The sequence below is a fragment of the Xiphias gladius genome, chromosome 5 (assembly GCF_016859285.1).
Source record: "Xiphias gladius isolate SHS-SW01 ecotype Sanya breed wild chromosome 5, ASM1685928v1, whole genome shotgun sequence".
Lineage (NCBI taxonomy): Eukaryota > Metazoa > Chordata > Actinopteri > Istiophoriformes > Xiphiidae > Xiphias > Xiphias gladius.
In genome coordinates, this window is record NC_053404.1 from 23280788 (window position 1) to 23304650 (window position 23863).

General features: G+C 43.4%; 1 protein-coding gene across 8 annotated transcripts in view; it reads right to left on the reverse strand.

Annotated features, from left to right (window-relative positions):
* LOC120789873 (receptor-type tyrosine-protein phosphatase mu-like) overlaps window positions 1-23863 on the reverse strand; it is a 131341-nt gene that overhangs the window by 69334 nt on the left and 38144 nt on the right. For all 8 annotated transcript variants that reach the window (XM_040127022.1, XM_040127021.1, XM_040127020.1 and 5 more), the window contains exons 3-9: window positions 17877-18044; window positions 17144-17253; window positions 13239-13317; window positions 12332-12447; window positions 11796-11970; window positions 7758-7870; window positions 6458-6638 (exon numbers count right to left, since the gene is read on the reverse strand). In XM_040127022.1, coding sequence (XP_039982956.1) covers window positions 6458-6638; window positions 7758-7870; window positions 11796-11970; window positions 12332-12447; window positions 13239-13317; window positions 17144-17253; window positions 17877-18044 — 942 coding nt within the window. The remainder of the gene's footprint in view (window positions 1-6457; window positions 6639-7757; window positions 7871-11795; window positions 11971-12331; window positions 12448-13238; window positions 13318-17143; window positions 17254-17876; window positions 18045-23863) is intronic.

The window sequence follows — 23863 nt, forward strand, 5'->3', positions numbered from 1 at the left end:
TTTCTCAAAGGCTCTGCGGCAAATATACATGTACACGTACATGTATGTAACATGCTGCTGCTCAGGTGTCAACACTTAAGTTTAGGTTGCAGACAAGTGCTGAGCAGAGGCCTATTGGACTGTTTGCTTTTTTATTTATTTAGTTGTTTAGTACATTATTATCCTGTTAATTCACACAAATAAAAGGCAGCATAGTGAAAGTCACACAGTGACAGAGCTCAGTTAAAACACACGAAACCACCATGAAAAGACACAAAATGACTACGTTTTGGGTCTCTAATGTCCGGGGGTCCTGTATAGGAGGGTGGGGGCCTTTTACCTGCCTGTGCCCAGAGGCCCATTGTCTCATAATCAGTCCATGCCAAATATTTTCCTGTTTGCACAACCAGCAGAAGCAGAGCAACATCATCATCCTGTTGAGTTTTTGTGGGGTTCCTCAGGGTTTTATTCTTGGTCCTTTATATTTTCAGTTTGGTTTAAGCTGCTTCGAATTCTTTTATACATTTGCCCCAAAATGTGCCTGGCAAACCGTTTAGCTTTATATAAACTATATAAATATATACGTATATATATGTATATATATGTATATATACATATATAGTTTTTCAATGTAGTTGGGCGCAGTATTTGTTGGTGAGGATACATGTTTGCTTGAGAGCAGACCAAAAGGAAGGATTCTGCTGATCTGCGCTCTAATTTAAATTCTGTAAAACTATGACTAAAGTGATCACAGAAAAGGTTCAATGACTGAGCTGTGCTGATTTCCGTCACACTTTCAGTTTCACTTTGTTCAACAGAAAAAACAATGAGTGGTCAGTGTTACTGTCTGGTGTTTCCTGGATTTTGGATCTTAGATTTTGGATGGTTGGGGGTATGTTTGGGTGTTTTTTTTACAGGACAACGAGGGTTTATTAGCGGGGTGGAGCTTGTGGTGGGCTGCCGGGAGCTGATAACAGACAAATACAGTGAAAGAGGATGAAAGAGGAAAGAAGTAGAAGGAGAAGAAGAAGAAGAAGAGCGAGAAGAATACATTACAAACGGAGAGAGAGTGGAGTGCTGAATGTTTGAAGGTGACTTTAGGATGAAGGAGAGGAGGAGGAGGAGAGGTTTAATTTTTCATTTCCAGGAGATCACCAGATTTAATATGAGAGAGAGAGGGGGGAGGATGGGGGGGGGGGGGGGTGATAGAGGGATGAAGAGAAGGAGAGATGAGATGAGAATCAGTGATGGATGATTCATGTTGGCTGACCAGAACAGAAACAGAAACTCAAACACAGACTTTATCCCTGATCCTCTGAGGTGTCGTGATTTTATTAATGAAGTATTTTGATAGTATTACTGATCATCAGTAATGGCACCCGTCAGTTCCCTTATCAATACTCCGCCTTCATTTTAGTGTGAAGGTTTAAATCAAGTCTTTTCTCTTTGTCGCTGCATGTTAGTCAAAGCTCACGCTGCACTCACTCATTTTTATCTTCTGGTTTACTCGTAAATCCAGTTTAAATGTGTGTTTCTATATTGTCTTGTCTCTCATCTTCTGAATGTCCCTTACGTACAGCACGACAAACTGCCTTGTCGTCAAATAACCTCAAAGTTCACGTCTCTCGGTTTAACCACTGTTCACCGGGAGCGGGAGATTTTACACAGTTCTCACAGTGACATGATCTTAACATGCTGGAGTGATTTGTGATTGATTTTCATCGCAGATCTAGGTTAAGCATCGTAGCTGGCTAACTAGGGACGTCCCCAAAGTATCAGATGACACAGAGTCTGACCTGATACGTACATTGCCTGAAATCTTGTATCAGACACATTATCGCTCTTTCTTGTTTCACAGTGTTATGTGTTATGTTTTCACAAAACATAACACAATTAATTTTCTGAACAAATAACAGAGGATCACCAAAGTTATTACGACTCGTCCTGAGGGTAACCAGCCGCTCCTTCACTTCTGCGATGTCTGATAATGATGGTTGAGTTACATTTTGCGAACATTTCAAAGCGTTGAACCGTGCGGCGTTAGCATTAGACAACGAAATAAAAAAAACCCTCAAACCGGCAAAGAGAACCAGCGAGTTCAGACAGTGAAATGAATAAAAAGATAAAAATACAGAAACAGAAGTAAAAGCACTAAAACGTCTGGATGGACGAGCAGAGCGTGAAAATCTGAGGTGAAAAGAGACGCAGAGAGAATGAGAGTGAAATATTTATGTGATATTTTTCTAAAAGCCTCGACAAACACCACACACTCTTTAATGGATGTTAACACACAAACAGAAAAAAAATTTTATTTCATGACCGACGCTCGGCTCTCTGTGTGTGTCCAGATCCTGTGTGTGTTTCCAGGCTACGTCCTGTTTCTTTATACTCCGCAACATACACTTTTACACTGCACATATATACTAACTCTTGTTATAGGATCAATATGCAGGCAGACAAAGGCCACAATGAGTCAGTGAATACCTGACTGTCAAATGTAATTATGAAAAACATTTGACTTAAAACTACATCTTAGTGAATTCGTGTGCTTTGAATTCTTCCTTTTGAAATTTCCAAAGGATAAATTTCAATTTTACAACAAAAGCTTGATTGTTTTGTTCTCTTTCTTTGTTCATAAAACTAAGTCTGTGCTGTTCAGGCTCAGCTACTCGTCTTTAGTGTCCCATAGGTCCAAGTTTGAACCTTGAATGTCTGTGTCTGAATTTAAACTCTTCAATATACGGTGCAATAGAACAAAACAAAAGCCGTAAACAGAGTTAAACACGTCTGAATGTGCAGTTAATCAGAATTTTTTGGACACAGTGTAGTTACAATAAAGGTATGAGAGGCAACAGGATAACCTGTGCTGGTGACAGTATACATGTGGAACCAGGACCTTTGAGAACCTGTCGGGCAAAGGTGGTGGGTTCTGCTTTCCCACTGCATTTTACAGACGGGGAAGGATCAATGCACGTCATTAAAAAGGCGACAGTGGGACCGATGTGCTCATACGAGCTAGAACGTGCCTCTGTAAAAGTTTAAAAGTCCTTGTTGATGTTCACACAGAAGTAACATGGCTGTTAAGGTCAGAGTAGTAGTTGTGATGTGACGACGTCTGTTTGACCAATCAGGGTTGACCCCCACAAGTACCTTGAACACGATTTAGGGGGGGCCGAAATCTAGCTCCTGGAACCGGTCCTCCAGAGCAGCTGGAGGACAACAGCTACGAGTTCAGTTGTGGGTCATTAATTTCCTGGAGTGTGTAGACAGGGGTCAAACTGTGAGGAGGGGGAGCCCTTGCCCAGTGAGGTTGGGGGCTGGGGGGTATGGCTGAGGTCGACAGTTATCATGGGGACTATTTCTCCAGTGCCGGTATAAGGACTGTTTCTGCAAAGAGATGCTGGATTTTAGAAATGTCATTAACATTGTATTGGTGAAATTTGAGACAGAAATCTCAGACTGAACCTAACTGTTGACAAGGACAGACACGTTGTGGAATTTTTAATTGAATCTAATTGAATTTTATTGAATTTTTAAATGAATTTGAGGGAAAAAAAGTTGATCTCCATGAACAGTGAGAAGTCCCAGCAGACAATAATAAATAACACCCTGTTTGTGCAGAGTTTACATTTCAGGAAACAGTGAAAGTCCCGTCCACGTGTAAAAATAGACACATCTTGGCACAGAGGAGGCTACAGTTTCTACAGTAACTTCGAGCCTGAGAACAATAAATACTGTTTTCATTATTGTGCCTATGACCTCCTGTTCCCTTCAGGATGAGCTGTAATAACTTTGATTGATGTTGAGAAAGTATAGGTGGGCAATGCAGAAAAGTGAGGTAAAAGTCTTTAAGAAATAAGGACAAAGAATACGAACAGGAGCACGTCCGTTGTTCCCCACGACCACTGGTGCTCTTGCAGGGGAACAAATTTCTTTTTAAAGAAGAAATACGTGCCCTCAACCATGGGCGGGGCCACTTTTTCCCTCTATCAAATTACCCCGAAAACGAGGCTGGGACAAAGTTTTGACAAAATTTGGGCAGGTTGTTGCTGGTCAGACTGGGGTTTGCTCCAGAGTGGTCACATTCAGTTTTCTATGGTTGTTTTTCACATTAAAGCAGAATATGAAAGACACTCACAGTGGCTTCCTGTTTATCTGCTGCCACGCTGAGTCGCCTCACTGAGCTCTAAGTCCTAAAGCTTGTATGATGGACACACCGATTTATTATTAAACACGCACACACACACACACACACACACACACACACACACACACACACACACACACACACACACACAGACTGGTTCATAATTTATTGGCAGTAAAATGAATAAATAAAAGTGAATTGAAGACAGAGATGAGTGTTATCAGAGCGTACATCATCACACTGAGTGCGTGTGTGTCACACACACTCACACACACGCGCACAAACACTGAGTCGTCTTTTAAACATTTCTTCTGTTTCCTCGTGTTTCTTGCTGTTGATCTCAGAGGAGCGTTTGCTTTAATCTGCTGACAGTCCCAGAGGGGTGGAGGTTTTCACACAGACTGATTTCGTTTTCTGATCTAGAACCCTACGACATCCTGAAGCATCCCAAGAACTTTATAAAGGAACCCATCACCCTTGTCAAAGAACTGCGAAACACCTCCGACCATGCTTAGAATCTCCTCACAGATCCATAAAACCTCTTCGAGCACCTCTAGAACCTCACTAACGGATTCCTGTTCGCGTTCAATCCATGGTGGTAATTGTAGTTCCGGGCCTCAGAGCATGTTCATCCCAGATTATAAAAGTTCCTCTAGAACCTGCACAGTACATCCAAATGAACCTAAGAACACCGGACGCCTAGTGACTCTGGGAAAAGGCTGTAAACAGAGGGGTTCAAAGCCAGCCTGGCCGAGGGGGGGATCATGGTGATGGGTGGGGGGTTCACAGACAGAGACACAGACAGGTATGCGGGTTGGGTTAGCTGCAGTATGTGTTTATGAGAACATACCAGAGACAGGTCAGAACCCTGTCTGTTGAAATCAGTCATGTACCAGCAGGCCTGACGTGGTGAAACCTGACACACGTGTTATTTTCTCTGTTTGTCGCTTTAGTAACAGACCTGCTGTCAGACCCGGAGAACATCGCAACTTGTTCATATGTACAGATAAATATGTTGTGAAAACACGTCTATGATTACAAATGGTTTCTTCACTCTGACATTATTTTTTAATGTCTCTGTTTCAATGGCTGTAAACGTAAATGTAAATCACTTGGATCTGCCTCAGTGTGTGATGTTGATGTTTCATTTCTGCTTCACTTCCCTCTGTCGCTGTCTTTTTCTGGATGACTCTCTGACGTCTTTTGATTTGCTATTCATAGGAATAAATGTAGTTTAGCCTTGGAAATAAAAGGCTGTTTAAAATTATGATTCTCTGCGTCTCTGTAAGTTCAGTTCAGCTCAGATACATTTGATTAATTGACGTCAATGATTGTAAAAATAGAAAAATCAACAACAAGAGACAAAGATGCAATTAACCTGAGTATAAGACAAAACTCATGGTAACTTATGTTTTTGTTGAACTTCTCTATATGTTTTGATTTCATTTTTTCTTCACCTACACATCACACACATTAAAATTTGTTTTTTAAATGTAATTTCTATTTTTTCTTAGCTACTGATGTTTATTATTTGGAACATGTAGTTTATTTTTATGTTTCAATGTACTGTTTAATGCTCTGTGCCAAAAATGAAAGTATCAGTATATCTTTATAAACTTGTTGAAAATAAATTCAAATGATCTAATCTAATCTACTCTAATTAAAAAACAACAAACAGTATCACATATTGTGTGTATAAGGTCAAATAAGACATTAAAATGCATTTATATGAATGATCAATAATAAACAACAGCAGTAAAATGCTGCGGCAGCAGTAAGACTGTTGCACCTGTGTAATTAGCGTGCTAATTGCTAATCACATGCTATTTTTTTGCACCTACAGGGCACACACACACCTGCAGCAGTGTGTGTGTGTGTGTGTGTGTGTGTGTGTGCGTGTGCGTGCGTGCATGTGTGAGCGTGTGTGTGTGTGTGTGTGTGTGTGTGTTCATTCTGGAGATGGATGAGTTTAATGGTTAGCATTCTACGCTGATGTGTTCACTGTACCCATTAAGAGCTAATTAGTGTGGCGCTAACGAAGCCTGGCTGGCTCACTGCCTTAATGACCTCACTGTTAACCATTAGCCACCTGAGGAGCTCAGTGCTAGCACAGCCTAGCACGACACGCTTTGTAAATGACTCCACCATTAACCTCCTAATGAGCTCAGTGTGACTGTAGCCTAGCCGTTAGCCGCTAGCTGCAAGCATTCATTGCAGTAAAGTGACACTACAAAAGAAAACTGACTTTATAACGACAAGGAAGATGTAAACATTCATCATCATCGTCATTGACTCGCTGCAGGTTTTGACCTTGTGACCTAACTGACTTACCTGCACACTTGGTCCTGGCTCGGAGCGGTGGTCCAGGGTTTCCCGTGCCTCCCTCCAGGGGCCTGGTGAGCAGCACGCTGATTTCGTACTCGGTGTCGGGGTCCAGGTGTCCGATCTTATGGGTGGGTTTATCGACAGGTGTGGTGTCAATCAACATGCCCAACATTGTACGGTACTCCACCTCAAAACAAAAATGTTAAAGCGATGATTAGAAATGATAAAATCAGTGAAATGATCAAATCTAATTACATTTAATAAGAAAATATCGGTAGAGCCTCCTAAAGATCCCTGGAACCTCATTGAGTGCAAGTAGAACCTCCTCACGAATCACTAAAATCTCACCAAGGACCAAAAATTACACTTCAAATCACGAAACCACAATTATTACAAGATTCATCAATATGTATGTCATCAAGTCTATACACTATAATACAGCCTCATCAAAGAACTCTCAGAACTCTCAGAAACCTCATCACGACCACTAAAAACTCTCACAGATCCCACAAACTTCATTTAAGATCACTAGGAACCTATCCCAGACTCTAGAATCTTATCAAGAACTGCAAGAACTGAAGGCCCCACATGGTCCATTAGAAACACCTAACATTCCGCTAGAACCTCATCAAAGACCATTACAGCCTCCTTACATATCCCTAGAACCTTACTGAGGACCTCAAGGACCTCATCAAGGACACGTAGAACGTCTTCACAGATCAGTTGAACCTGATTAAAGTTTAACCCTATTACAGATCTCTAGAACGTCATTATGGTCCACTTAAGATTCCTTGGACCTTGTCAAGGACCGCAAAAGCCTCTTCACATGTTCTCATCTAGGACCGTTACAGCCTCCTTCAAACCTTTAGCACCTCATCAAAGACCACTTCCAACCCCTCACAGATCCCCAGAACTTCCTCACAGACCACTAGAACCTCATCATGTATGCACAGAAACTCATCAAGGACCATAAGAAATCCTCATATATCCCTACAACCTATCTAGGATCGCTAACACCCTCTTACAGATACTTAGGACCACTAAAACCTTGTGAAAGACCGCGCAAACCTCCTCAGGACTAACAAGATGTTCCCAAAAGGTACCTAGAACCTCATCAAGAATCACTAGAAGTCCCATACAGATCCCCACATCAATGACCACTAAAATCTCCTCAATCAGAAAGGCCCCTTTATCTTGAACAACTATAACCCCCTAATGATGCCCAGAACCTGATCAAGAACCTTCTCATGGACCCCTAGAATCTCCTCACAAATCAACATCAGAGCAGTGTCTTATTTGTAGTCACCTCTCTCTCAATGATTGGTCCGTCTCCGTTGATGGAGTTGGCGTTGAGCTGGATCCACAAGTAGGTGGCGCCGACTGCTGTCAGCTGAGGGGGGGCGATCGGTACAGGAGGCTCTGAGGGACAGACAGAACCAGGATCAGTTTTACACACACACACAAGAACACACTCCTCAGGGTTTCACCGATCTCTCTTAACTAGGGAGGAAGGAGTTAATGAGTTAATTAATATTCGTGACCTTCGGCGAATCACGACAGACCTGGATTCCATTACCCAGAATCCCCAATGGTGCTGCTCTACTTCCTCCTGACCCACTTCACCACACACGCGCACACACACACGCACGCACGCACACACACACACACACACACACACACACACACACACACACACACACACACACACACACACACACACACACACACACAGAGACAGTAAGTAGGATACATGTGTAATGATGCGTGTTTATCATGTTCAGGTTAATACTCACCTCACTTGTGTGTGTGTGTGTGTGTGTGATAAAACACACAGTCTGAGTGACAGTTCAATCAGGGGTTTAGCCGCCGGGGATTGTGGGATATGTGTCGGATCACGTGACCAACAAACACCTCCTCACCTGTCAGCCTGTGTGTGTTTGCAGAGATCAGACGAGCTATCGACCCGTTTGTGTGTGTGTCAGACCTTTATCCTGTATTGATCGGCTCTGTTATGATTGATATCAGAGAGTGTGATCCGTTTCCTCCTCACATCTACGGAAAGCCGTCGGTGCCACAGTCTCTCCTTCGGCAGCTGGTGGTTGGAGACAACGTGGGACGAGGCAGGACTGTGTTTCGTGAGTTGTCTGCAGTAAACTCAGTGAAGTACTGGACTTGAGTAGAAAAGTGAGGTACATGTACTTCAGTTGAGGTTCAGAGATGATACTGGATGACAGATGTGTCCAGTGTGTTAACACTGCATCTAAAACTACTGTCCACTGTCTCCCATCACTCGCTTCAGTTTATAAAGGTCGGTTTCACTAAAACCAGAGGATTCTCGACCAGCAGCTTCGCTCTCTGAGGAAACGGACAACTCGGTTTTAAATCTGAGCGCTTTCCCTGGGGCACATTTGGTTTCTAGTCGGTTGTCTTTGTAATTATGTATGGTTTGCATATTTTTAGCTTCCGGGACTTAAGGTACATTGTTTTATTTCTAATGTTTTCTATCTGTGGTACTTTGTGTGTTTTAATGTTTTTTGTGTATGGTTTTGTTATTAGTATGTTGTGTTGTATGTCCTGTTTCACTCTGAGCTCACTGAGGCAAATGCCTTACGTTTGTTGCAATGGCAACAAAGTTAACTCAACTTTATACTTCAACTCCACTACATTTAGGAGAGGATATAGCAGGGCGTTACTCAGGACCACTTAAATCGAGTCCAAAAACAATCCAAGTCCAAGCAGCTCTGAGCCCGAGTCAAGAGCAAGTCCAAAAGAAGAACAGAGCGCAGTGAGTCTGAGATACAAATGTGGTCATGTTAGAAATAAAATGTTCTTGCACAGTGTAACAGGTTAACCATGGTCAGGTATCTTCCCAGCAGAGGTTTGTTCAGCTGCTGCTGACGACAGGAAGGTCCGTTTCTCAGGTTCACATTCTCCGCCTCATAAACTCTGACTTTTCTTAAGCTAGATACATGTGTGTAACCACACACACACACACACACACACAGACACACACACACACACAGAGACAGTAAGTAGGATACATGTGTAATGATGCGTGTTTATCATGTTCAGGTTAATACTCACCTCACTTGTGTGTGTGTGTGTCAGACCTTTATCCTGTATTGATCGGCTCTGTTATGATTGATATCAGAGAGTGTGATCCGTTTCCTCCTCACATCTACGAGCCGTCGGTGCCACAGTCTCTCCTTGACAGCTGGTGGTTGGAGACAACGTGGGACGAGGCAGGACTGTGTTTCGTGAGTTGTCTGCAGTAAACTCAGTGAAGTACTGGACTTGAGTAGAAAAGTGAGGTACATGTACTTCAGTTGAGGTTCAGAGATGATACTGGATGACAGATGTGTCCAGTGTGTTAACACTGCATCTAAAACTACTGTCCACTGTCTCCCATCACTCGCTTCAGTTTATAAAGGTCGGTTTCACTAAAACCAGAGGATTCTCGACCAGCAACCGCTCTCTGAGGAAACGGACAACTCGGTTTTAAATCTGAGCGCTTTCCCTGGGGCACATTTGGTTTCTAGTCGGTTGTCTTTGTAATTATGTATGGTTTGCATATTTTTAGCTTCCGGGACTTAAGGTACATTGTTTTATTTCTAATGTTTTCTATCTGTGGTACTTTGTGTGTTTTAATGTTTTTTGTGTATGGTTTTGTTATTAGTATGTTGTGTTGTATGTCCTGTTTCACTCTGAGCTCACTGAGGATAATGCCTTACGTTTGTTGCAATGGCAACAAAGTTAACTCAACTTTATACTTCAACTCCACTACATTTAGGAGAGGATATAGCAGGGCGTTACTCAGGACCACTTAAATCGAGTCCAAAAACAATCCAAGTCCAAGCAGCTCTGAGCCCGAGTCAAGAGCAAGTCCAAAAGAAGAACAGAGCGCAGTCAGTCTGAGATACAAATGTGGTCATGTTAGAAATAAAATGTTCTTGCACAGTGTAACAGGTTAACCATGGTCAGGTATCTTCCCAGCAGAGGTTTGTTCAGCTGCTGCTGACGACAGGAAGGTCCGTTTCTCAGGTTCACATTCTCCGCCTCATAAACTCTGACTTTTCTTAAGCTAGATACATGTGTGTAACCACACACACACACACACACACACACACAGACATACACACACACACATACATCTGTATATGAACATTACCAGTAATTTATAAATCTGGAGATGAAGAATAAACTTGGGTATAAAAAATGATCTTCATTTTTGTTCCGTTCAGAACAGATGGGCATGATGGGAAAGGAAAATACCCAAGCTTCTGGTTGAACAGCCGGAGATAAAAGTGATGTTTCTGAGACGTGTGACAGCTCCGTCACACTGCAACACACCAGGTTTAATGAGTCATCATTAACACACTGCATACCTGAGTGTGCGTTAGCGGCCGGGGTTAGCACGCTAACAATCTGACAGGCTGCAAACAGGAAAAAAGAGGCTTTTACTTTGGAGTGATTCATCTTCACAAAAACGCAGACACTCTTTGACAAAACGCCGCTGATTCTCCCTTTTTAAACAGCAAACTGAGTTTCTAATGAGGCGCTCCTTTAACCTGAGACACACACACACACACACACACAGTGCAGTAATGAGGTGAGGAGCTCTAATACGAGTCTTCCTCGTTTGACAACGGAGTCATTAAAAATATGACAAACGGCAGCTTTGATCCAAAGGAGAGAGAGAGAGACAGGTGCGGAGAGAGAGACAGGCGTCCTTTGCAGAAGTCAGACTTGTTTTCCATCAAACGGACGAGATCTTAAAGATAAAAACATGTTCACCAAAAATCTCCAAAAAGCTTTTGACGTAATTAGTGTAAAGTCAGTTCCTGAAATTGACCCGACGTGGTATGAGGGGATTTAAGAACCATGACGTAATTATATTAATGCAGAAGAACAGGTTCTGTAAAGATGCAGAAACACTATGAACAGCAGACGAGGTCTTCAACAGAGAGATCGTGCTGTGTGCGTTATCACACAATCTAATCACATTCTGTAAGTGCTATGCGAAGGCAACTGGACTTGCTTGGGTCCTTCTTCAAGCGAGTCCAGTTGCACCTACAGAATACCAAGACCTGGATGACTGACGATCTTCACAGACAAACTAATTACATCCAATTGCACAGTGAAATTGTAATGGGCATTTTTTAAAATCCGTTTCCTGATACTATAGAGACCAAACAGCTAATTCGTTAACTGATGAAATGAGCAAATGATCTACTGATTAATTGATCATTGTTGCAGCCCTAAATCAGACAGGACATGCTCCACATAAAGGAGCTTCACAACAACGACAACAACAACGAAAAAATTAAACCGCTTCAGGACTCACGTTTGACTGTGAGGTCGGCGTACGAGGACACGCCCACGCCTCGCTCTGATTGGGCGATGCAGCGATAGCGTCCGGAGTCGCCTTTGGTCGTGTTCTCCACGTCGAAGCTCGCCACGTAACGGCGCGAGTTCACCGGTTTGGTTTCCCTGACGACCGCCTGACGACCGGCCATGCCCTGACAACCAGACAACAGGAGACATGTCAGAGGGAAACTAAACAAAATAATAATATCATATTAAAATATTAAATACAGCGATGATATTTAATATCATCGCATGAGGGCAGAAAACACACTGATGAGTATTAATGAGTATTGATGACTATTGATGAGTATTGATGAGTATTGATGAGTATTGATGAGTATTGATGAGTATTGATGAATATTGACAGTATTGATGAGTATTGATGAATATTGATGACTATTGATGAGTATTGATGAATATTGACAGTATTGATGAGTATTGATGAGTATTGATGAGTATTGATGAGTATTGATGAGTATTGATGACTATTGATGAGTATTGATAACCGTGTACCTGCAGGTAGAGCAGCAGGTTGCTCTGCGGTCGTCCGTTGACGGTGCAGTGAAACGTCGCCGTCTGTCCTGCATTCACCTCCACTCCTTTAATGTGCAGGAAGTGAGGCGTGCTCACTGAGGAAACACACACAGAGGTCAGAGGTTACACACTGATGACATCATCACCTGTCTGGTGTTGCCACGGTAACGGCTACCCTTTCCTCTGATCTCTTGAGCCAGGCAGCAAAGAAATTTCAGCGATCCAATCAGAAAATGGATCCTGGAGGATGCAAGTGTGTGTGTTTGGTTGCATGCGTGTGTGTGTGTGTGTGTGTGTGTGTGTGTGTGTGTGTGTGTGTGTGTGTGTGTGTGTGTGTGTGTGTGTGTGTGTGTGTGTGTTTTCAATCAGTTTATTGGACAGTGTTGAGGCAAAACCAGGCAGCAAGAAAAAGTTCAGGTCAAGGATGTTTACTGGAGATGTAACACACAAAGCACCCACACACAAACACTGTCCAGTGTCTGTGTGTGTGTGTGTGTGTGTGTGTGTGTGTGTGTGTGTGTGTGTGTGTGTGTGTGTGTGTGATTGCGTGTTTTATGTTCATATAACAAAGCAACATCAAAAATGCAGGCAGGTAGATAAACAGACGGATGGATCAAAGTCCATGCTAATCAATTTATATTTTAATGAGCTCCCCTGTCTCCAAACACACACACACACACACACACACACACACACACACATACACGTACACACTGTGACCTTGATTCTACGATGCTAGCTCAACTTTTAACATCATTATCCAATTAAGCAGCCAAACCTCATTAACCAATTAGGAGCCTGTTCTACAAGGGGGCGGGACCTTTTTGCATGTGTGTGCGCTCGTGTGTGTGTGTGTGTGTGTGTGTGTGTGTGTGTGTGTTCTTACTGCACTGGTGTCCCTGCAGTGTGATGTCCTTGATGGCCAGAACTCCCCTCTGACCGGTGCTGACCGCCTCAAACACCACCTGGCACAAAGATCGATATCAGGATTATGGTTATGAGCCTCACCCACTGACAGGAGCAGTCGCCACGGCAGCAGCGGGTGTAGTAAAGGCATTAGTGCTGTTACTGTCACAGGGACCAGGGGGACTGGTGAGTCTAAAAAGTGTTTATCCCACGTTAAAATCCAGTCCAAAACGGGTTTCGGACCAAGTTAAGATCGGTACTAAAAGCAGCTTTTGACGCGAAGTTAGATCACTGAGCCGAGACCTGGTCAAGACCAGTTTCAGGGGCTTTAGACCCAGTGAAGAACGAGTGTGAAAGGGTTTTAGACAAAGTCAAGTAAAAGTAAAAACTCTTCACAGACAAATCAAACAGAAACATCTGACTTTAGATCCTCGATACATGACACACAGCAAATACTGTCCTCCAGGAAGTGACTGCACACAATCTCAAACATGCCATGGAAAATGCCACGGCATCCACACGTGTGTGGACAGTATGTACAGGGAAGCGCTCGGTCTATCACAACGGACAGTGACGCAACAACCAAACGTCTGGAAAAAGAAATGGAAGCTCAGAAAACAGAAAATAAATTAAGATCAATCAATCAATCGATCGATCGATATACCACCTTATGACCCAGGAATCGGAGCTGCGCTCTGTCATCCCCTTTAACACCGTGTTCATGATTCTTTCACCAGCATATTTATAGAAGTTTGTTCCAAGTCTTTAAAAAATCTCCCGTTTTACATTTAAATCAGTGTGTTAGATTTTCCACTGGTATTAACTCAAATGTCGGTCTGTAGGTGGTGTAGGAATAGATGTAAGAATACCCAGAAGCCCTCTTTGATGAGAGCCTTTAACATGAGGACTGGGTAGGTTTGACCCCGGGCCTCCTCATCACGGATCCACGACCACACACGGTGCCTATAACGGTGCCGGGGAGGGTCGCGTTTTCTCAACGCTTGCCGGCCAAAGCGGTTAAAGTAGTTCTAACTATCACCTCAATATCTAGATCAGTCTCGATTTTCCTTGAGTCAAATCAAGACCCGACGGTGTATTTACCGGTGTTAAATGATTCCAGATCCAGTCATGCTGATTCTGGGTCCTTATTAATCCACCCGGCTGTGTAGCAAAGCTGTGCGGCCAACTGATAGAGCCTAATATGTGGGACAGCTAAACCTCCCTTCTCCACAGCCACTTTTAATCCTAGTTTCCTTTTGTTCCCAACGAATGCGCTGAACCAACCGTTCACCCTCTCCATAGTTTTAGTGGTAAGTAGGATAGGGACCATTTGAAAAGGATCAAGAAGCTTTGGCAGATTCAATCCTACCCGACAGAGACGGCGGCGGAGATGTCCACCTGTCCTCACTAATGCGTTGTTTTTTTCTATGTAACACGATCTTGTAAATGAATGTTAATATCAATAAAACTTCTTTCATTCAACCATAAATGAAGTTATTCTTTGTGGATGAATCAAACACACTTCAAGTCCTGTAGCACAATACAAAGCACACGTGTGTGTGTGTGTGTGTTAACAGAGAAACTCTATCACACCCTCCACTGAACAGTGCTGGAAGAACTGACCCCAGGTCTGCAGTAACTTGGTGTGAAGCCCCTTTTAGTGTTTAAGTTTAAAAAAAAGCTGAGCCTGGATCAGTGTTGTTCAGTTCACAGGTGCTTCAGGTGATTGGAGCCCAGTTTACCTGCCTTTAGAGTTCCCCTTCTGTTATTTCCTTTTTCTGACTCTTTATAATAAAACTTTATTTCTCTATTTCTATGAGGCAATAACTGTTTCCTGTTTCTGTTGTATAAATAAACCTGCAGTATTTTATTCCTCTCTGTTCGGTCGTATTTTCAGTGATTTCTAATGTAATGGCTGCACCTGTGTGTGCGTGCGTGTCTGTGTGTTGACATTCCACAGCCTTATCGCCACGGAAACCGGCAGCAAACACTTCCTGTTGGCGTCCAGAGACAGGAAGTTCTCCTCCCTCCATCTGCAGTCTGAAACTGATTGTCGATCTGCCCCCCCCTCCCTCCCGGTCTATTCCTCTCTGCTCTGACTCCTCTTCCCTCCATTCTTCTTCTCTCCTTCCTGTTCCACTGCTCGCTCACTGTTGTGTCTCTTTCTTCCACGTCTTTCTGTCTTTTCCTCCCTCCCTCTGTCTTTTGGCCCATTTTCACCAGTGTAGAAGCATCAGATCTGTTTAAGTGGATGGAAACAACCGTTAATCTTTGTCAAAACCCGGTTAAAAGCTGAGTTGGAACGAGCGCACTTTCTCTCGTTAACTCCGTCACTCTAACGAGGTGGATATGCCGTTGCCACGGTGATGCAGCTAATTACTGACACCCGCCGTGACGATGGGATGGTTGTAATTGCAGCCTGTTCACAACCCACAACACCTGTGTGTGTGTGTTTGTATGATTGGCTGTATTGTTCTGAATCAGTCTCTCTTCTTCTGTGGTGAAAGCACTGAGACGATTCAGCAGGAGGTTTCACTTTAGTCCCTACAGAAAAAAAAAACACTGCGCCCCCCCCCTCGCCTCCTCAGAGCTGATGACATATCGACTGTTGGACACACACACACACACACACACACACACAGAGTGAGTGTTGACCCGCAGAGACAAATATTTGTCCTCAGACTGCGATGGTCTTTCAGAGAAACAGTGAAAACCAGGATGCAGCTGCTGAGCTGTGATGTTGGGAATCATGAACAGGACCCCCAGCGCTGGTTCACAGCGGCACAGGGGTAGAAAACCTGCCCCGACAATGGGTTGTTTTGACCCAGTGACCCTGAGCTAATGATAAAAGACCCCCAGACTGGGCTGGGACGAAGCAGTGGTGCTGGGTGATGTTACTCCAGTACCGCGTCTAGTTTGTACTCAAATCTTCCAGCAATAAATGTGGAATTTTATGGAAAATGGAACAAAAACTTTTGAATCTCCAAAGACTGGAAGCACATGGCTTCATAATGACATGATGATCGGCTCAGTGTATTTGATACTGTGCAGATTTGATGGGAGTGAACGGAGCAGTGAGCTTTAATCCTTTTTCTTTATAACCCATGAACTGAACGTGACAGCTGGACACACTACACATACTCTACTCTATTCTATTCTATTCTGGTCTGTTCTATTCCGTTCTGTTCTCTTACAGGTGTCGGCAGGAGGAAAAGATCTTTTTTGGCACAAGAAGGTTCCCATGACGAGAGAAACTCACTTCCTGCCGCTGCTGTACACTGTGTGTGCGTGCGTGTGTGTGTGTGTGTGTGTGTGTGTGTGTGTGTGTGTGTGTGTGTGTGTGTGTGCGTGCGCGTGTGCGTTGAACCAATTAGCTGTAGCCCTCATATGGTTTAGAGATGACAGAGCTTTTAAAGCCACATAAAAGAGCTTTCTATACGGACGCGTGCGAGCGCGTGCGCGTTGTTCTTAAAAGCTAATGACTCAGACATTGATGTCGTGTTGTTATATTCCAGGTTATTTTCAGAGGAGCTGTTTAGCCTGAACATCACAGCTGTTATTAAACATCATGAATATTACATATCTGCAGACAAACTGCAGTATCTGCTCTACTGTCTGGGAGAGTCGCCCTGTTAGAAACAGGGACGCGCCGGAGGTCGGTCCAGGTCTACCGAGTAGACCTGGACCTTCAGGCGGCAGCTTCTCGTCGCGTTGAGTTAAAACGTCTGTGGCTGCAGGTCACGTGACTGATGTCAGGTCAGCTGTTACTGATCAAGGTCAACGAGGAACAAAAGGAGACTGGTATCGGATCAGATTATCAATATTAGAGGACGCCTGATCAGGCGGCTTTAGAGCAGGAAATACAAGTGTGTGTTTGTGTGTTACCTGGTAGTAATTAGGCCAGAAGGTGGACACGGCGAGCTCCACCCCCTTCCAGATGTGGTAGGCGGGGCCTGACGAGTTAAACACCGGAACACCCAGAGGACTGTTGTTCTCTGCAGGAAACACAAACACTGTCAACACACCTGAGAGCTCCGCCTCCACAAACACACCTGAGAGCTCCGCCTCCACACAAACACACCTGAGAGCTCCGCCTCCACACAAACACACCTGAGATCTAGGCCTCCACAAGCACACCTGAGAGCTCCGCCTCCACACAAACACACCTGAGAGCTCCACCTCCACAAACACACCTGAGAGCTCCGCCTCCACACAAACACACCTGAGAGCTCCACCTCCACAAACACACCTGAGAGCTCCGCCTCCACACAAACACACCTGAGAGCTCCGCCTCCACACAAACACACCTGAGAGCTCCGCCTCCACAAACACACCTGAGAGCTCCGCCTCCACACAAACACACCTGAGAGCTCCACCTCCACAAACACACCTGAGAGCTCCGCCTCCACACAAACACACCTGAGAGCTCCGCCTCCACACAAACACACCTGAGAGCTCCGCCTCCACACAAACACACCTGAGAGCTCCACCTCCACACAAACACACCTGAGAGCTCCGCCTCCACACAAACACACCTGATGTCCTAGTGTAGTAACGCAGTACTCTGTTGCAGCACGCTAGTGTGTAGCACTGTAGCACCGTATTGCAGCATTTGTACCTTTGATGTAGACGTTGAGCGTGGCGGGCGTGGCGCCCTCGCGGCCCCCTCCCTGGTAGAACAGGAAGCTGACGCAGTGTGTGTCGTTCTCTTTGAGGGGGGGCAGCAGCAGCTGAGCACGCTGACCGCCATGACGACCCGACGTGTTCACAAACAGGAAGGAGGAACCTGCGGACAGGAAATGAGGCCTCATTAACGAGCATAAGACGTCGTGCAACAGAAAATTAAAACAGAACAAAAACTTGTTGTAAAATCTTCTCCATGTTGAGCTTCGACAAAAAGGCTGAAAAACTGAAAATGTAAATACCAAAATCTACATTGGTCTCATTGATATTTTTGTTATCATCAGTACAAAACTAAGCGGCACGAAGACAAAGTCCGGACTGGTTTGTTATTTCTTCATTTGGTGTTAGTTTTATTTGTTGTTATCGACGTGGACAAAACTACAAAAGCTACATTTTAAATTTCAGGAAAACGAACGTTAATACTTGTGTAGTAAACGAAGCTCACTGGCCGCTTCGTAGATTGAATGGGAGTGAGTGAGGCCTTGAGACCCTTCAGCGTTAAGCTTTAACCCGGTCAGGTACAGAAGTCAGAAACCGTGGAATCTGAACGAGTTGCTAGCGTACACAGGCGCCGAGTCGTTAAGTGTTCACTGCCAGCTTCCGTCTAGTTCCTTTGGGTCTAACGATGAGCAAGTTCAGGCTGAGATGTAAATGAGTGCGTGTCCACGAGGACTGGATCTAATCAAAGTATAACACTTATCAATGAGAAAAGTCACAGCAGCCAGACTGACGCACAAATCATCTGGGCAGCATTAAAAAAGGAGATTAACGGCAGAAGCGCACAGCTCATCAAATGTGCTAATTCATGCAAATGGTAAGGAACCACGCTGAAGTACATTAAGCTATGTATCGACATGTGAACGCTTAATGTTGCGTGAATGATTTGTGGGTTAGGAGGGAGCAAAGTGCGCGACCGCTCCTGCGCGGCAGCCGGCGCACCAACGAAGAAGAGTCGACGCAGAAGTGCGTGAACCGGCATCTGACAGACTTCAGGAGAAAAGCGTGTGTTTTCTGTGACCATCGGCGGCAACTGAACGGCGGATCAACAAAATCAGCATCGCACTGAGACGCCAGAGCGTGAGACGTCCAAATAAAAGCACGCGTAAGAGCAGGTAAAGAAGACCGGATGGACTTCAAAATAAAAGTTTAAATTAAAGAGAAAAATCCATCGCTGGGAATGTAACTCGAGCGAAAGCGGTTTAAATAAAAGACTTCTCATGCGAGATCTTCTAGACTTCAGAATAAAATCAACAACAAACAAAATAAAAGCTCGTTACCAGGTGGGAGTGACAGACTAGAAAATGAAGGCATTTAAATAAAGACCAGAGACGACACAAGAAGAAAATAAAACGAAAGACTCATCGGGATAGTAGCGCGGAAAATCCATAATTCATCGACACAGAAAAAAATAAATTGTGTGTGTGTGTGTGTGTGTGTGTGTGTGTGTGTGTGTGTGTGTGTGTGTGTGTGTGTGTGTGTGTAAGAACAAATCTCTCACTTTGTCGAAAGTAAAAATCTATAATCGTCAGACTTCAGAACAAAAGCGTGGCGCTCACTTTAAAGCTTTGAAACTCAAACCCCAGCTTACTTCTGTGTGTGTGTGTGTGTGTGTGTGTGTGTGTGGTCTTATTAGCACGTCTCTGACTCCGTGTCGTGATTACAGCTGTCAATCATCCGAGCTCTCCGGATTCACTTTTCCTTATGTCTCCGTTTCTGTGAGATGAAATTGAAATGACTCGTCTTTTTTTTTCTTTCTTTACTGTGTGTGTGTGTGTGTGTGTGTGTGTGTGTGTGTGTGTGAGTGAAGGGCGTTTCCCTGGTAACAGCAGCAGAGCAGGACAGCTGTCAGTTACTGTTGAATCTCTCTCTCTCTACTTCTGCGTCTCTCGGTTCGGATGATTTCAGAGCAGTCGCCATTTATTCAAAACGCATTTCTGTTGACAATCTACAGGTTTTACTTCCCATCGTCCGCTTCGCTTCCCGCCAGCTGTTCTGGTCCGGCTCGCTGCGGCGGTGGAAGGACACCTACTGAAGCCCAGGGGTCAGGCCGTGGCAGCTCACCTGCCTCTGGGCGCCTTCGACGTCGTCGTTTTTACTTCCGGGCAGTTACCTGCCGCCTGCAGCCGCTCGTCGCTTTGCGGAGGAAGACTTTACCGGACATGGGATGAGTTTAGAAAACTCAGGGAAAAAAAGCAGCCCACAGTGAAGCTGCTACTGTCACACAACATATAAACTTCTAACACTCACGGGCGCCATTTCTCTGCTTGTACCTTTCATAACTTAAAGTACATTTACTTGCATGATATTTTCATTAAAGTACTACATTAAGTAAAAGTACTAGAGGATCTGAGAACTTGTTTCACCACGAACACAACAAACATACAGAGCAGACACGGTGACTCAAGAAAAACCGTAAAGTGGGCAAGTTTGTGAACATGTTGAAGAAAACAAATCTGCTTTATTGAATCGACTCACACTGAATCCTGACGTCTACTGAGTCCAGGTGTTGTTCATCAGAAAGAAAAGGTCAGAAAACGCTTCTCTTCTCCTGCAAACCGTGATTTTTAAACTCAGGGAAAATCAAATAAGAGGTCACAATAACGCCCCACCTTTTCCAGTAAGGTTCGACTTATTCTGACTCAGCGTCACTGCAAAACTGTCTCACTTTTACTGGTGATTACAGAGACGCATCGGTCGATCAGCAGAAAATGAACCGGTGGCTACTCTGATCATCAACTCATCGCTTGAGGCATTTTCCCTCTGGTTCTGGCTCAGTTTTATTCCATCGTAAACCCGGTATCCTGACCGGGCTCAACGTGAACTCTGAGGAACCGCGATGGATATCTTTAACCATCTTTACATCTAAATTCCTTCAGCTCTAAACGAAGAAAGCAAAGTGAGTGTGACGTTTAAAGCTGCAAAGGATTCAGGTCTTATTAACGATCGTTAACAAACAGTCCAACGTGGCGTCAAAATCTAGTTTTTCTGTCACAGAAAGACAAACGGTGACTCAGTCCACCGATCAATTTCATCTGAGGAGACAGTTCTTTGATTTCATTTCCAGGTTACAACAGTGTGTGTGTGTGTGTGTGTGTGTGTGTGTGTGTCAGCAGATCAATGGTCCTTGAGGAGAATCGATTAGAAAAACAAGAGTTTTAATCACGGCAAAGAAAAAGAGGAGGAAGAGGAGGAGATAAACGAGAGGAAAACGAGGAGCAGAGGACAAGAGAGCGAGGACGATACACGCTGATGGCGGAGAGAGAGAGAACAATACACACTGATGAGTTTCTTCACCGCGTGTGAATGTGAACGCAGGCGTTTACGTGGTTCGTATGAAGCTGTAAACGACGGACAGGAAATGAATCTGCAGCTCGTTTTCATTTCATTTGGCTGCTTTTCTTCTTCTGTGACGGTAGAATGAGAAAAACATCTGAATCTGACGACGGTTGTGATTTTTCACAGTTTTCTGACTTTGCTTGGAGGAAACTGTGAATTGATTGATTGGAAAAATAAAAAGAATCATTAGTAACAGCTGTAGCAGCTCTCCAGTGTTTGATCTCGTTTTTTCATCTCTTTCACTTGCAGACATCTGTTCATTTTCAGATACTGTGTTCTCATGTGGTTTTTGTTTCCATCTCTTTGTTTTCATCTCTTGTCTTGACGTTTTTTTGTTTTCATTCATATTTTTCTCCTCATTCGTCTTTTTTTTCTCGTTTCTTTGTTTTCACTCATTTTGCTTTTATCGTGCTTTTTATTTTTCCTGTTCATTTTTTATTTTTTATTTCTGTCTTTGTTCTTATTCATTTTGTCCGTTCATCTAATTTATTTATCTGTTTTTATTTGTTTCATTCATTCAGTCTCATTTCTTAATTTAATTAATTTTCTTCTTCTTCTTTCTTATTTGTTCTCATTTCTTCTTCTTGTTTTTTATTTCTTTTTCTCATTTCTTCTTCTTTTTGCTTATTTCTTCTTCTTGTTTCTTCTTCCTCTCGTTTCTTATTTATTTTTCTAATTTCTTCTTCTTTTTGCTTCTTATTTCTTCTTCTCATTTCTTCTTTTCTTATTTCTTCTTCTCATTTCTTCTTCTTTTTGCTTCTTATTTCTTCTTCTCATTTCTTCTTCTTTTTGCTTCTTATTTCTTCTTATTATTTCTTCTTCTCATTTCTTCTTCTTTTTGCTTCTTATTTCTTCTTATTATTTCTTCTTCTTCTCGTTTCTTATTTCTTCTTCTCATTTCTTCTTCTTTTTGCTTCTTATTTCTTCTTCTCATTTCTTCTTCCTCTCGTTTCTTATTTCGTCTTCTCATTTCTTCTTCCTCTCGTTTCTTATTTCTTTCTGAACTTCAATATTTACGCTCAGGTCAAACACAGTCACATTTCTGAGGATTGTCCCGACTGGTTTGGTCATGTCTCAGTGTGTATGTGTGAAAACACACGCATGCATGTATGTGTTGCGTGTGTGTGCCAGCTGTTTCCTTAGCAACAGAGGAATGTTGCAGAACAAACAGCAGAGTGTGTGAGTCGTGTGTGTGTGTGTGTGTGAAAATGTTTTTCAGCTGCAAAGCAGTCTGGTTTCAACTATATTTACTCCTGAAACATCTGGAACATCTGGACCGTCAGAGAAAATCGATATCAGAATCAATCCTGAAAAATGCACAATAAGATCAGGACAAACCGAGAAATTTGGAAAGAGATGACATGATGACCCTGAGCCTGGTCAGGAATAAAACCGACCCCTCTGGAATAATCAGAATTTTCCAATAACCAGTTTCAGTTTTGTTCCTGACTTTCCACTTTCTTTACCGGACTCATCAAGGTTTTTCGAGACTTTTAAAGTTCCAGTTCTGGAAAAGGAAAACTCCAGACTTTTCCGTTTTTATTTCTCTGATTTCAGGAACACCTCAGACTTCTCAATCCCGTTACTCAAACGTTTAGTTTTATTCCACTCTAATCAGTCTCATTACTGACATATCAGGGTTTTCTGGACTCTTCACTTTCTTTCGAGATGTTCCACGTTGTCCTCCAGACGTTCCAGGTGATTACAGGTGATTTTGATTGTGTTTTAATCCAGACTAAACCATCTTCTTCCTGATAAAAATGCTCACACAGAAAGGTCTGGAATAACTCTGGAACCAGACGCGTGTTAATAAGAAAACCGATAATGTTTATGTTACTTTTCAAATGTCTTCATTTCTTTGCAGTTATCCAATTCATTCATTCATCTAATTAGTTGGTTTTCACTTGTTTGATTTTTCTCATTTCATTTTTTCTTTTAATTTATTTTCTTTGTTTGCTGCTGAAGCCTGAAGTCAGGTTAGTGTTTGCTTTACTGACAGTTTAACTAAAGACAAAACGGAATTCGCCTCAACGAGATGTTGTTATTTGTTGATTAATTAACGAAAAATCAAACGAGACCGAATCTCCTTCACAAACTCTACCAGAGACGTGTGAGGAGACAGGAAAAGGTAAAAACAGAAAAACAAACTGCTGGTGTTCAGACGTTTACACACAGACACACACACGGACCTCGTTCGTGTCTTGGCGTTTCTCCCTCTCGTTAGCCTCCCGCCCCCATCTCACCTGTCGGCCAATCACAGACGACCCCTGCCATCTCTAAACCAATCACATCAGACCCAGCTCACACACAGATGGAGGGGGGTAATTCTATTACCAGAGTTATATTGAGACGTGAGGAGAGGCAGCTGCAGCGTATTGAGGAGATTTACACAAATAACACGCACACATACACACACACACGCACACGCACACACACAGACACAGATGTGTGTGTGCGTGTTTCCTGTCTTCCTGCTCTCAGTGATTTTCTGGATGTAAAAATGTCTGAAAACATGTCGACACAAACATCAAACTGCCTAAAGGAGCAGTCCCGCATTTATCGAACAGGCGATTTACATGTCGTATG